Source organism: Diaphorina citri, unplaced genomic scaffold (genome assembly GCF_000475195.1).
Source record: "Diaphorina citri unplaced genomic scaffold, Diaci psyllid genome assembly version 1.1 scaffold484, whole genome shotgun sequence".
NCBI classification, from domain to species: Eukaryota; Metazoa; Arthropoda; class Insecta; order Hemiptera; family Psyllidae; genus Diaphorina; species Diaphorina citri.
In genome coordinates this window covers 125,901-138,612 of record NW_007377919.1, presented here as the reverse complement: position 1 = coordinate 138,612, position 12,712 = coordinate 125,901, and the positions used below count along the sequence as shown (strand labels likewise).

Here is a 12,712-nt window from a genome sequence, read left to right as displayed (position 1 = left end):
GAACAATTCGCGATTCACTGAGACCAAGCAACGCTTGATTTGCAGTTTTGGTAGCAAGCAGCTGCCGGTTATTAACTGAGGAGAGTAGCATCCCAACATCCGTGGAGACATTAACATTAGGTGGAAAAAGAAAATATACACCTAAAGTGCCTCTTCGATACCCGAGTCCCGAGTCAAATGAATTTCCTCAAAAACTGATCTTGTCCAAGCAGCCCACAACGAAAATGAATCACGGGCGGGTCCACAAATTGAGTTTAAACTTCTTTGAAAACAAATAGAAGAAATGAATAGCTCACCCAAAAGAGGATTTAGCCAATAAATAGATCAGTTGCGCTTACTTGGGTGATGTTTCAAAGTCATAGAGCAGGAAAAATGAGGACCAACGGAATTTTTCTTTTTCTTCTACGACTTCTAGATCCCGAGATAAATCGATTAAAAAAATACCGGTAAATCGTGAACTTGACCGTCACGGGCATACCGCATACACTCCCGTAGGCGATGACGTCACATCAAACTGGTCCGAGCACAAGCGTCCCTCGCAAGGCCAACCCGCATTAATGTTTTGTGCCGCATAACGTTTTCCTGCGCAGTTCTTTCTGCTCCTACGCTAGCGTCGCTTGCATGGTCGGCCCACCTTAACGAAAGGGAAAAAAAAAAAAAAAAAAAAAAAAAAAAACAACTGCGTAAAGTCTGACGTCACACATATTTGAATTCTTTCATTAGAAAGGAAAGTAAAAATTGAATTTTTGACGTTTTACAGTTATTTTTTCGGAGTTTTGACCTCAGATGTGGATTTTTCCCAACTTTTTACATAGCAATCGACCATTTATTTATAATTTTTATCCATTTGCAACTGCTCCATTGGTTTTTGTAAAAAAAAAAAAAAAAAAAAAACAGATTTTGTATAAATTGTAAATTTCATTATTAGATCGAAGAGGATGGAAACATAAATTATTATTATTACATACTGAGCACGCACAGACACATTTTATACAGGGTGTTTGTATCTGCTGTGATTTACAATTAATAGATTGTAGGCGGTTTAAAATTTACATGCTGCCATTTACTTTCCAAAAATGTACATGTCAATAAAAGCTTACAGTAGAGTCGATTGAATAGACATTGCGTAAAAGCAAATTATTGCATTTCAACTTTTTAACCTCTCTTCAGCCCGGTCCACAAGTTACTACATTCCATTTACTTTCCAAAAATGTACATGTCAATAAAAGCTTACAGTAGAGTCGATTGAATAGACATTGCGTAAAAGCAAATTATTGCATTTGAACTTTTTAACCTCTCTTCAGCCCGGTCCACAAGTTACTACATTTTTCTCCCAACCAAGTATTACAGCATTGAGTGTGTTGCCCGAATTTTGCGTCAATTCTAGGTATAAATGAGTGAAAATTGCGCAAAAATTGTGTATGCAACGATGCCGCGATGTGTTGAAAGACCAGGTTTGGGAGCGTGTACTGAGTTTACAGTTCACCAGATTTCAGCAGATCCTGTATTTGGTATTAGTTTTTAAATTTGTTACAAAGTGTTCGAAATAAGCCCAACTTTTTTTCATACAGTTTGGTTAGGTACCTATTTACTACCAAGTACTTCTCTACAATTTTAGGTATTATAACAATAGAAACCATACCTAATTCGTATTCACATGCGCCGGTTGCCAATATGTATATGTACCTACCAATTGTTTCATTACACAATCTAAACAAACTGAAATACCTAAGTAGTGTTTTAAAAAATATTTTATTGTTCTTTCTTGTTCGAAATTTGAGGAGGAAATATTTAAAGTAGGTAATGAACTAATGAGGGATTAGGGGTAGGTAATGGATGTTGTTTTTCGAGGTCAATAACCAATAACAGATGTTATTTTTTGATGTTCTTATGATCTGAAATGAGTTTGAAATTTCAATTCTTTCCGCGTCAATATTTCATTCAAAACCGAACGAACTTGATTTCGTTATTTGAAAACGCGGAAATCAATCAAAGAAAGATATTATTTTTGAGTAGGAAAATCAATCAAAAAGACTTGATTTGAGTGATTTATTTATTTTTACGTAAAATAAGATATGGGTCAAATTTGACAGACGCGACTTTTTTTTTAGCTGTCAAAATTAGGACAGTACCAATGTATCTACCTACCCTCCGCTCCCCCCAAAAAATACGACAGTTCCGTATTTAGAAAGTCTTGAAAAGTAATCAAACAATTTTATGTAGTTTTTTTTTCACTATTAACATAAGCTTCAATTTGCCAATTGTGAGTATTTTGTGATCAATTATTTCAAATAGTTCAAAAGAATTTCATGTTAAGTGGATACTTTTCTTCTCGAGAAAACAGGTCATCCAGTCGTTTGAAATGTTGAGATATGCCCTTAGTCTGCCATAACGAGGGTCATTGAGGCGATTTATAAACTGTCTGATGGATGATTTCATTTCATTGCCACTAAAAATAATAGCACATTATACCACCCGGAGTCAAAGGCATTAAGAAACATAAAGTATGTTTGCTTCTAAAATGGAGAGACAGGTTTTTTAGTGGGTGAAAATCCCACACTATTCAACCTGAATGTCTTTAAAAGATTTTTTCCTGTCTCTCAAAATAATAATAAAGAAACAAGAGGGGATTTATTGTTGTTTTGGCAATTATTGTTGTTTACAAATGCAAGAAGTTACATCAAACATTTGTGTTGAGAGGCCTTAAAAAACAAAAATAAATAATAATGATAATAAAAAAAGTAAAAAATAATAATAATAAGTAGTGACAAATAGCTATTAGGTTATTCTTCCCCGAGAGGGAAAAAGAGATCCTATGGGCGCCTGGTAAATAAACCTAGATATGCAATGTGCAATAATATTTCGAAGAAAAAAAAAACAACAACAATAAGGTAGCTTTCTGATATCAAAAGACTGTTGGGCTAATGTTCATCATCATTGCAATTTTAGTCTTCGATCTTTAAAGTGAACTTTAGAGTGATCGCTTTGAGGCCAACTGGTTTTGGCTGAACAAAATTTTCCGAGTGGCATCCCCCTTCGCACTCACCTTTCGCTATTGATTTAGCAATTTAGCATAAGGAAATTTGGACTTGTCTACTCCCTGTTTATAGTCCCTCAGCCAGACGATCAAAATTACTTTTTACTAGATTATTCTTCCACGAGAGGGAAAAAGAGATCCTATGGGCGCCTGATAAATAAACCTAGATATGCAATGTGCAATAATATTTCGAAGAAAGAAAGAAAAAAATAACAATAAGGTAGCTTTCTGGTATCAAAAGACTGTTGGGCTAATATTCATCATCATTGCAATTAGTGTTCGATCTTTAAAGTGAACTTTAGAGTGATCGATTTGAGGCCAACTGGTTTTGGCTGAACAAAATTTTCCGAGTGGCATCCCCCTTCGCACTCAACTTTCGCTATTGATTCAGCAATTTAGCATAAGGAAATTTGGACATTTCTACTCTCTGTTTACAGTCCCTCAGCCAGACGATTAAAATTCCTTTTTACTTTTTTTTTTCTCCCTTCAACATTGCCAGTTCCTTCAAAGTTGCATCGGGAGCTCCCTCCAGGGTACCGACTTGTCGAAGCGGGACTCCTCGTAGAACGCCTTGTCGAAAGTATAGTCGACGACCGTCGTTTTGGTCCGACGGCGCCCCGTGGTCGTCTGTGTGGTCGTCGGAAATAGTGTGGTCGGCTCAAATGGCGGCCACATGAGCGGCAAACCGCCTAGTACGCGGAGGTGAAACTGGGACATGAAGTTGTGCGAGTCCGGCCCGTAGTTGAGCACAACGCGATAGCCCTTGTAGAGGCCCTGGAAAAATAAGGGATAACTCTTTGTATAAGCCCTGGAAAAATAAGGGATAACTCTTTGTATAGGCCCTGGAAAAATAATGATAAGTCTTTGTATAGGCCCTGGAAACATAAGGGATAACTCTTTGTATAGGCCCTGGAAACATAACGATAACTCTTTTTATAGGTTACTTTTTACTTTTTTTTCTCCCTTCAACATTGCCAGTTCCTTCAAAGTTGCATCGGGAGCTCCCTCCAGGGTACCGACTTGTCGAAGCGGGACTCCTCGTAGAACGCCTTGTCGAAAGTATAGTCGACGACCGTCGTTTTGGTCCGACGGCGCCCCGTGGTCGTCTGTGTGGTCGTCGGAAATAGTGTGGTCGGCTCAAATGGCGGCCACATGAGCGGCAAACCGCCTAGTACGCGGAGGTGAAACTGGGACATGAAGTTGTGCGAGTCCGGCCCGTAGTTGAGCACAACGCGATAGCCCTTGTAAAGGCCCTGGAAAAATAAGGGATAACTGTTTGTATAAGCCCTGGAAAAATAATGATAAGTCTTTGTATAGGCCCTGGAAACATAAGGGATAAGTCTTTGTATAGGCCCTGAAAACATAACGATAACTCTTTTTATAAGCCCTCGAAAAATAAGGGATAACTCTTTGTATAAGCCCTGGAAACATAAGGGATAAGTCTTTGTAGAGGCCCTGGAAACATAAGGGATAACTGTTTGTATAAGCCCTGGAAAAATAATGATAAGTCTTTGTATAGGCCCTGGAAACATAAGGGATAAGTCTTTGTATAGGCCCTGAAAACATAACGATAACTCTTTTTATAGGCCCTCGAAAAATAAGGGATAACTCTTTGTATAGGCCCTCAAATCTTTATTCATCCAAAGGTCCTGGTATCTTTACTATTTAGTATTTACTCATTCATTCGCAGACTGATCGTTGTAGAAATATTCGTGTACCCACACTAGGTCGACCGGCCGTCGATCAATATCAACTGAGCCGTCCATACTCCCTCGACAAAATAGATTCACCTCGTCAATCGATATCGATCGACGGTCGGTCGACTAAGTTTGGACGTACCTTAATAGATTTTACCGAAATCAAACCAGATTTCAATATTATCAATTTTCCCTGGTGAAGCACGGGCAACCTGCTTATCTTACCATAGTTTCAGCCATATGATGGGCTCAATCAAAAAGACTTGATTTGAGTGATTTATTTATTTTTACGTAAAATAAGATATGGGTCAAATTTGACAGACGCGACTTTCAAACTTAAAAAAAAAAAATCAAACTTTATAGACAATCAGATTGATTGATCCGGGATTTTTTTTTATATAGAATAGAGGAAAAAAAAAAAAAAAAAAAAAAAAAAACAACTGCGTAAAGTCTGACGTCACACATATTTGAATTCTTTCATTAGAAAGGAAAGTAAAAATTGAATTTTTGACGTTTTACAGTTATTTTTTCGGAGTTTTGACCTCAGATGTGGATTTTTCCCAACTTTTTACATAGCAATCGTCTTCTACGACTTCTAGATCCCGAGATAAATCGATTTAAAAAAATGCCGGTAAATCGTGAACTTTGACGTCACGGCATACCTAGGTAGGGTTTACAAATATGCAAATACGAGTATAAATATATACCTTGTTTAAATTTAAAAAAAAAAAAAAAATATAGAATTTTAAGGTCAGTGTAGTATAAGTTCTAAAGTCTTTAGTGACGGGAGTTATACCCTCCATTCGGCGATAAGCTACCCGTCTCCTCACATTAACTTCACCCAGTCTGACTGGGACCGGCAAAAACTTCAGCACGCGATTGCCGAGATGGTCACCCATCCGAATACTAACCACACATAACATTGGTCATCTTCAGTGATCCGTTGACAACTGGTGCATTTAACGTGCTGTTACCTCACCGCTACACTGGCTGAACTAGACAGTGTTGTCAGTTCCTTTTATCTATGGGCAGTGTTGTCAGTTCCTTTTATCTATAGGCAGTGTTGTCAGTTCCTTTTATCTATGGGCAGTGTTGTCAGTTCCTTTTATCTATGGACAGTGTTGTCAGTTACTTTTATCTATGGACAGTGTTGCCAGGTCTGACCTCCTAGACATAACTCGTTATTAGACGTCTCACCTGCTATAGCTCCATGAATTCGTACAGTGTTGCCTTACCTTCCACATCTCGTACGGCGACGCAGTGATCGTCCTCGTACCAGTTATCGTGCAGAATCCGCTCGTACGTCTTATTATTCGCGTAGTGCCAGTACATATTCTTCGTCACCAGCTGACTATCATCGTAGTCCCGAATACACATATACTGGATGCGACGCAACTCCCGCGAAGTAAAGGTGGCGTTCCGAAGTTGGTCTGCCATGTGGTCGAATTCCAAAGTGTCGACGTCGGGAAAGTGCTTGTTTAGAGTGGTTTTTTCGTATAGTTCGTCCGAATACGGATCTGTGGAAGGTAAATAGGTTTACGATCCGGCTACCAAGACTACTAAGGCCAAGACCTCACTATCAGGTAGACCTGACAGGAGGACCTTTTCAGCCGTACTTGTCAGGTCTACCGGAAAGTGAGTGGCTGGCCTTACTGCTAGCATAGACAGAGAACAATACTCATCCTGAAATTAGAATTCTGTACGCCTGACTAGGGCCCTGGTGTATGTTACAGATCTTATAACAGACATCAACACACAATATCAGTCGCAGTCTATGTTCTAAGGGCAAACGACTCAAAAAGACGCGAAAAACCTTTGATGATTATGAAAAGAAGAAAAATAAAAAGAAGAAGAAGATAAAGAAGAAGAAGAAATGATGATAATAATAATAAAAATGAAATTACATTAGCTCTATGATCAAAGACCGAAGTTTGCACTTCCGTTTCGAGTTTGGCAAAAGAGCTTTAGTTTGATTTCCCGCCATTCTCTTTTCATCCTAGTGTTCTTTTCGTATCCTGAAGGATTAAAGGTTACCTAAACTACGAGTTCCCTTGTTTCCGACGTTGACAGGGTCGGAAGAAAGATTGTTTCCATCACAACAACAAAATGGTATGTTACAGATCATTTTGAGCGAGATCAAGAATATAAAACAGTCAGTTGATGAACGACCAATTCAACTTACAAAACGACTCAATTGCATCGAAAACCGGAGAAAGTAGAAGGAAAATAGGTTTGAAAACTCTTGACATGAAAAGGAAAAGAGGTTTGAAAAGATGTAGGAAAATGAGTATGAACTATTTTTGAAAAATGTATCTTGACATGGGCTTAGCCAGTGTAAGGCCAACCATTCATTATCAGATAGACCTGACAGGTACGGCTGAAAATGTCCGTCTGTCAGGTATACCTGATGAGGACACACACTATCAGACAGAACTGACAGGTACGGCTGAAAATGTCCGTCTGTCAGGTATACCTGATGAGGACACACACTATCAGATAGACCTGACAGGTACGGCTGAAAATGTCCGTCTGTCAGGTATACCTGATGAGGACACACACTATCAGGTAGAACTGACACCTTATCAGGTCTACCTAAGTACCTAATAGTGAGTGGCTGGCCTAATACATTTGGTTAAAGCCAGGAAGGGCTGCGGTCCAGGACGCCAGAAAGACTTCCAAGGAGTGCCATTGGAAACCAAGGTAGCACCTTATAGACAACTGTGGAGCCCCGTTGATTGCACCCAGAACTTTTTGCACTCCCTGTAGAAACGACATAATAAATACCGCCCGCGCACTTCAAAAACTTTCAGAAGAGATTTTTCTCTATTCTCTTTTATATTTTCTCTTTTTTATTTTTTTTTCTTCTCTCTATTCTTTCTTTTTCGCTTGGATGGAAACTCATAATTTCGTTACATCCTCAAAGAAGTTGTTTCAGAATTGATGTAGCGCACTACCGCCGCTTTTGACTAGCCCTGAGCTAGCGGTTTTTTTTGTTCGTTTCGTTCTGACAACAGGTTAGTAACATTCATCCAGTAGCGAAGGGTGGAATATAGTAAACCGAGAGGTCCTTACCAGTGGACTGATTACTAAAGCCAGCCGCTCACGCTCAGACCTGGGCTTGTCAGACAGTCTGAGCGTGGAGTGGCGGGCGTAATAAAGTATTGAGTTTTTTCCCAAGAGGTTTGATAGAGGGAACTGTAACTGCTAAGGTATTATCGTCTCGAAATCGAAGAGAGAAGGAACACAGAGTAGGAAAAAGCCAGCCGTTCCGAAAAAAAAAAAACATTATCCCATTAAAATCCGCCACGGGCGGGAATCGAACCCGCAGCCTAGCGCTTACAAGGCAGATGCGCTACCAACCAAGCTAACTAGGCTGGTGAGATAATTCGAATTTCAATGAAACGGTATTGGCAGTGTGGTTTTAACACCAATTACCTCCATGATACCTGAAACTTTACATAAATGTGCCTACTGTCTATCTTTGTATAGGCCCTGGAAACGGGATAACTCTTTGTATAGACACTGGAAAAATAAAGATAACTGTTTGTATAGGCCCTGGAAAAATAAGGGATAGCTCTTTGTATAGGCCCTGGAAACGGGATAACTCTTTGTATAGACACTGGAAAAATAAAGATAACTGTTTGTATAGGCCCTGGAAAAATAATAAGTCTTTGTATAGGCCCTGGAAACATAAGGGATAACTCTTTGTATAGGCCCTCAAATCTTTATTCATCCAAAGGCCCTGGCATCTTTACTATTTAGTATTTACTTATTCATTCGCAGACTGATCGTTGTAGAAATATTCGTGTGCCCGCACTAGGTCGACCGGCCGTCGATCAATATCGACTGAACCGTCCACACTTCCTCGACAACATAGATTCACCTCGTCAATCGGTCAATCGACGGTCGGTCGACTATGTTTGGACGTACCTTAATAGATTTTACCGAAATCAAACCAGATTTTATTATTATCAATTTTCTCTGGTGAAACACGGGCAACCTGCTTATCTTACCATAGTTTCAGCCATATGATGGGCAACCCACATGAGATGTCCCATAAGCCAAGCGTCATCCCGCGTCACAGAGTTCATGTCCTCGATTTCCTTCTTTGGGATCACCAGAAAGTCGATGGGTCCCACACCTGCAAGGAATTCAAATTCTTATGACCGGGAACACAATTTTGGTTTGAGCTTCTTTCGGTTTAAATTTAAACTGATTAAGCCATCTGATTGATTGATTTCAAACTTAAAAAAAAAAACACATTTTTTTTTTTTTTTTTTTTTTTTCACCAAATTAACAATAGTAAAAACAAATCTAGAGCTCATTCCCAAAAGGAACTTTAGCACAAATGTTCCCGATGATTACACTTGTACAAATACTCTACAATGGTTGGAAATATCCAACCGATGCAACCATCTCGGGTTTCTGCTCACGGGAAGGTTGAAAATTTGTAAAAAAAATAATAATAATAAAAAAAATACGCCCCGCCCAAGAATTCCAGGCATCGAACCCGGCACCTTCGAATCCGTCCGCATCTCATTTCCCAGGCGGCCAGCCCAAGCGCTTGTCTGCGAAAATGTCCAGATACAACCAGTCATAGAACTGCTCCGCCAGCGGTCCGTTGTTCACATGAATCCGATAACCATCCGTCAGGTTCATCATCTTCGTTATCTTCCCAGCTACCAGGAGAAGATGACCATATAGGGTCTTATTTTCTGCGATCAGATAGTTCATATTGGGGACGTTATACTTCGGGACTAGCTTGTAGTGGAAGGGCGCTACCTTGTGGTACATTTCCTCCCACGCGATACATTGGGTGTCTTCGTAAATGATCGTCAAATTGTGGGAGACCTCGTGATGGGCTATGCGTTTTAAGATGGTTTCGGTTGAGCTCCACCAATGGGAATAGAGGAGGGTGCGGACCCGCCCCACTGCGGCCGGGTGGCAAGGGTAGCCCGCGACGTTGACCACGCCTAGAAGAGGAAAAGCGGCAACAGTGTTACTTTGAGTGCAACAACTGGCAATGTAGGGTAGAAGGGCCAAAAACTGGCAAAAGGGGTAGCATTGAAAAAGTTATAGGGCCAACAACTGGCAAAAGGAGTAACATTGAAAACGTTATAGGGCCAACATTGCCAACAACCGGCAAAAAGAGCAACATTAAAAAAGTTTTTCTGTGTGTTAAGTTTTACTATTGAAAAATATTTTCAAAAATCTTGAACAAATTAAACTATTTACATAATAGAATAGAATACGAGTGTTTATACTGCCGAAATGAGACTGAAAAGTCCCTTTATTCCCGCAGTCTAAACAAGGTCTCGTGTATTTGGTACATACAGAATAAATTTACATTGTGTACATATTATGTACTCGTACATTTGTAAAAAATAAGAAGCTATTTCTGTCTGTGTCACATAACCGAGTGGTCTGACGTGACCAAGGATAGGAATTGCTAGACATTTCCTCCTGAAAAAGGTTATTAAGGCTCTCCTACGCTTTTCCTATTTGCTGAACCAACAACTCGTTGATCACAAGATTTCCGGGCGGATTATATCTCGCAGAAGATTAAACTGACAGATTGCTTACACGTTTTATTCTCAATCTATGCTGAATATTTGCAATATATCAACACTTCAAAACTCTATTTGGCACGGTGCATTGCAAATATTGCAGTCGTAATCGAAGTTCTTGATGATATACAAAATGTACAAGCTACAAGTACATAGAGATAGGACGATAGGAGTACCTACTCTTGTAACTCTAGATAGCTGAAAAACGTTTTTCACAGGTTTGCAGGAATGGGGATATAAAAACGACAATAAAAATGAATGAATGCTCGTTTGGGTGTGCAAAAAAAAGTGAGCAAAAGTGCACTTTTTATTTCCACAAATAAACTTCCAATTTTGCAAGTTCTGTTCAACAATAAAATCCAAAAGCTTCCGTAGTCAGATCTCGCAAACACCGATCATATAATCTTTTTTTACAGTGAAAAAAATCTGCTTTCTATTTTCTAGATTTTTGAATCTTTCTCGCAAACACCGATCATATAATCTTTTTTTACAGTGAAAAAAATCTGCTTTCTATTTTCTAGATTTTTGAATCTTTCAAAAAAAAAAAATCTTTTTCCGTCCATGTCAGCGAAATCCATTTCTGTCACGACATTTTCAAATAAACTATTCATTCTTGTATTTTTTCTCCTTATCCCCTACGTATCTTTCACTTCTCTCTTCCTGTTTTCTCTTCCACTCCTTCGCTTCCACTTCAACTTCTCCTCTTCCAATGCTCACGTCAAACTTGTCTCGGAGGTGGGACGAGAAGGAATATGATTACCGATATATCCTTCTTTGCCCCGTGTCATTTTCTTCCGCTTTTTTCATTAGACTTTTTTTTATATACGAACTTTTTCTGATACATTTTTCATCCCTTCAGCTTGTGTGGGTTCTTATCTAGACATCTCTTCTGGGGTTCTCAGTTCTCATTTTGATAAGAAAATGATGATCGGGGGGTTTTTTTCGTGGGATTTTTTTCTCCGTCTCAATAGCACTTTGGAGGGGGAGTTGAGGGCTCTTCACAACGGGTGAAGAAATAGTGAGTGGTTTTCCAGCACGGCTTTTGACTCTCCCAAACATAATTTTCGTGCTCTTTACTGGTGGGGACTTTTCGAAATCCCTTCTCAATCGTTTTCCTTTCCAAATGTTCCATTTTATCATTTTTCTTCGTCCTTTTTATTGACTTCATTTTGAAAATTTTCCCAAGTTTCATTTCTGAGAGCATTTATTTCGAGTATCTTTCAAGACTCATCATTTTCCCATCTCTTATACTTGGTTTCATCTTGGAGTACTTTTCTATATTAGAAGTCTAAAGGGATCTGGAAATTATATGAAGAAAACGAATAGATATTTTGTTTGGTTAATCTTCAAAGATTTTTCTTTTCTTTATTATCTTCATAGATAAAATGTAAGTATTTTATTTGGGTGCGACGGAATTTTAGGTTGGAGTTTGTGATGCAATCGGCTTCGAGAGAACAATTTTTTGTCTTTAGATTCGTGGTAAACCAGTGAAGGCATTATTGGTTTTGAAAGAGATTTCGAGTAAATAGGTAAACAATGTACTGCATGAGGGTTGAATGGCATTACTAGACAATGAGATATTTCGAGGAAACTGAGTACCTAAGTATTTTATATTGGAATACATACGGAGTATACTAGAGCGATCCTGAAATTGAGATCTGGCCATCAGTATCAGTACTTTGTGAATTTGACTCCATAAAAATAGAGCTATAAAGTTTAGGGTTTAAGTGGTGGAAAGTGCCTCAGACAATAACCTCACCTAGTGATTATTTTTATTTCAAGGGTCTCTTAATAAAATCCCAGTTCCACAAAATCACTGGGTGAAATAATCCGACTCTCTTATCTCATAGTCGGGGGTGGTGTAAATCGTATGCAGAAGCGTATGGTCAAACCCGATATTATGGCTGAACTGATAGCGCCCCATCAAATGAAACATAACGCGGCCATAATCCTCCCTCGCATTCTCTCCCTGATTGAGAACCAGTCGGTAGCCGAAACGCGTGAAATTAGTTCCGATCCGGTGCGCAACCAACATGAGATGCCCCATCACGGACTTTGCCGAATCATCACGAAGTTCCGCGAGCGAAGCCATCCCCTTCTTCGGGAGGATGAGAATGTGTAGAGGTGTGACGGGGTTAAGGTAGTTGTGCAACGCCAAACAGTGGACGTCTTCGTAGACGAGGTAAGAACGGTTGAACGTGTCCATGGAAATGTTGTGAAGGAGGTTGGTGAGGTTTTGTGTTGTTGGCGGTTCGGTTGGGGTGGTTTTTACGGTGGTTGTCTTGTTGGGCCGTTCTGCAATCAAAGAAAGAGCCGCCCGGCCACTGAGGATTTTTCCTTCTCTTTTTCATCCTTTGAACGAACTAAAAAATATTTGTAAAACTAAAAAGCTATACGATATTTTAACTCTT

General features: G+C 39.3%; 2 protein-coding genes across 5 annotated transcripts in view; both read right to left on the bottom strand.

Annotated features, from left to right (window-relative positions):
* Positions 1-1,211: 1,211 nt before the first annotated feature.
* On the bottom strand, positions 1,212-8,871 carry LOC103509292 (histidine triad nucleotide-binding protein 1-like). 3 transcript variants are annotated; one of them, XM_008473893.3, is made up of 3 exons: positions 8,748-8,871; positions 3,982-4,290; positions 1,212-3,136 (listed from the first exon to the last, which is right to left on the bottom strand). In XM_008473893.3, the coding sequence occupies exons 1-2, from the start codon at positions 8,823-8,825 to the stop codon at positions 4,021-4,023; spliced, it is 348 nt and encodes a 115-aa protein (XP_008472115.1). In that variant the 5' UTR covers positions 8,826-8,871; the 3' UTR covers positions 1,212-3,136; positions 3,982-4,020. The 3 variants fall into 3 exon arrangements, with proteins under 3 accessions (XP_008472115.1, XP_008472116.1, XP_008472114.1); XM_008473894.3 differs by lacking the exon at positions 8,748-8,871 and adding an exon at positions 4,960-4,976; XM_008473892.3 differs by lacking the exons at positions 1,212-3,136; positions 3,982-4,290 and adding an exon at positions 3,163-3,811.
* Positions 8,872-9,028: 157 nt separating this feature from the next.
* The window catches only part of LOC108252406 (uncharacterized HIT-like protein Synpcc7942_1390), a 28,285-nt gene continuing 24,601 nt past the window's right edge, over positions 9,029-12,712 (bottom strand). Inside the window, exon 3 of one of the 2 annotated variants that reach the window (XM_017444133.2) lies at positions 9,029-9,707. In XM_017444133.2, the coding sequence (XP_017299622.1) occupies positions 9,271-9,707 (437 nt within the window). In that variant the 3' untranslated portion in view covers positions 9,029-9,270. Of the gene's footprint in view, positions 9,708-10,764; positions 12,597-12,712 lie in introns of those variants that run through there. The other variant, XM_026823681.1, reaches the window with a different exon arrangement.

What these genes read in the sequence shown, in the direction of transcription:
- LOC103509292 (XM_008473893.3), bottom strand. Translation starts at nt 8,825, where the DNA reads ATGAACTCTGTGACGCGGGATGACGCTTGGCTTATGGGACATCTCATG. An exon ending in ATCATATGGCTGAAACTATG is followed by an intron (nt 4,291 to 8,747) that starts GTAAGATAAGCA and finishes TTATTTTTCCAG; the next exon opens with GGCCTTTACAAGGGCTATCG.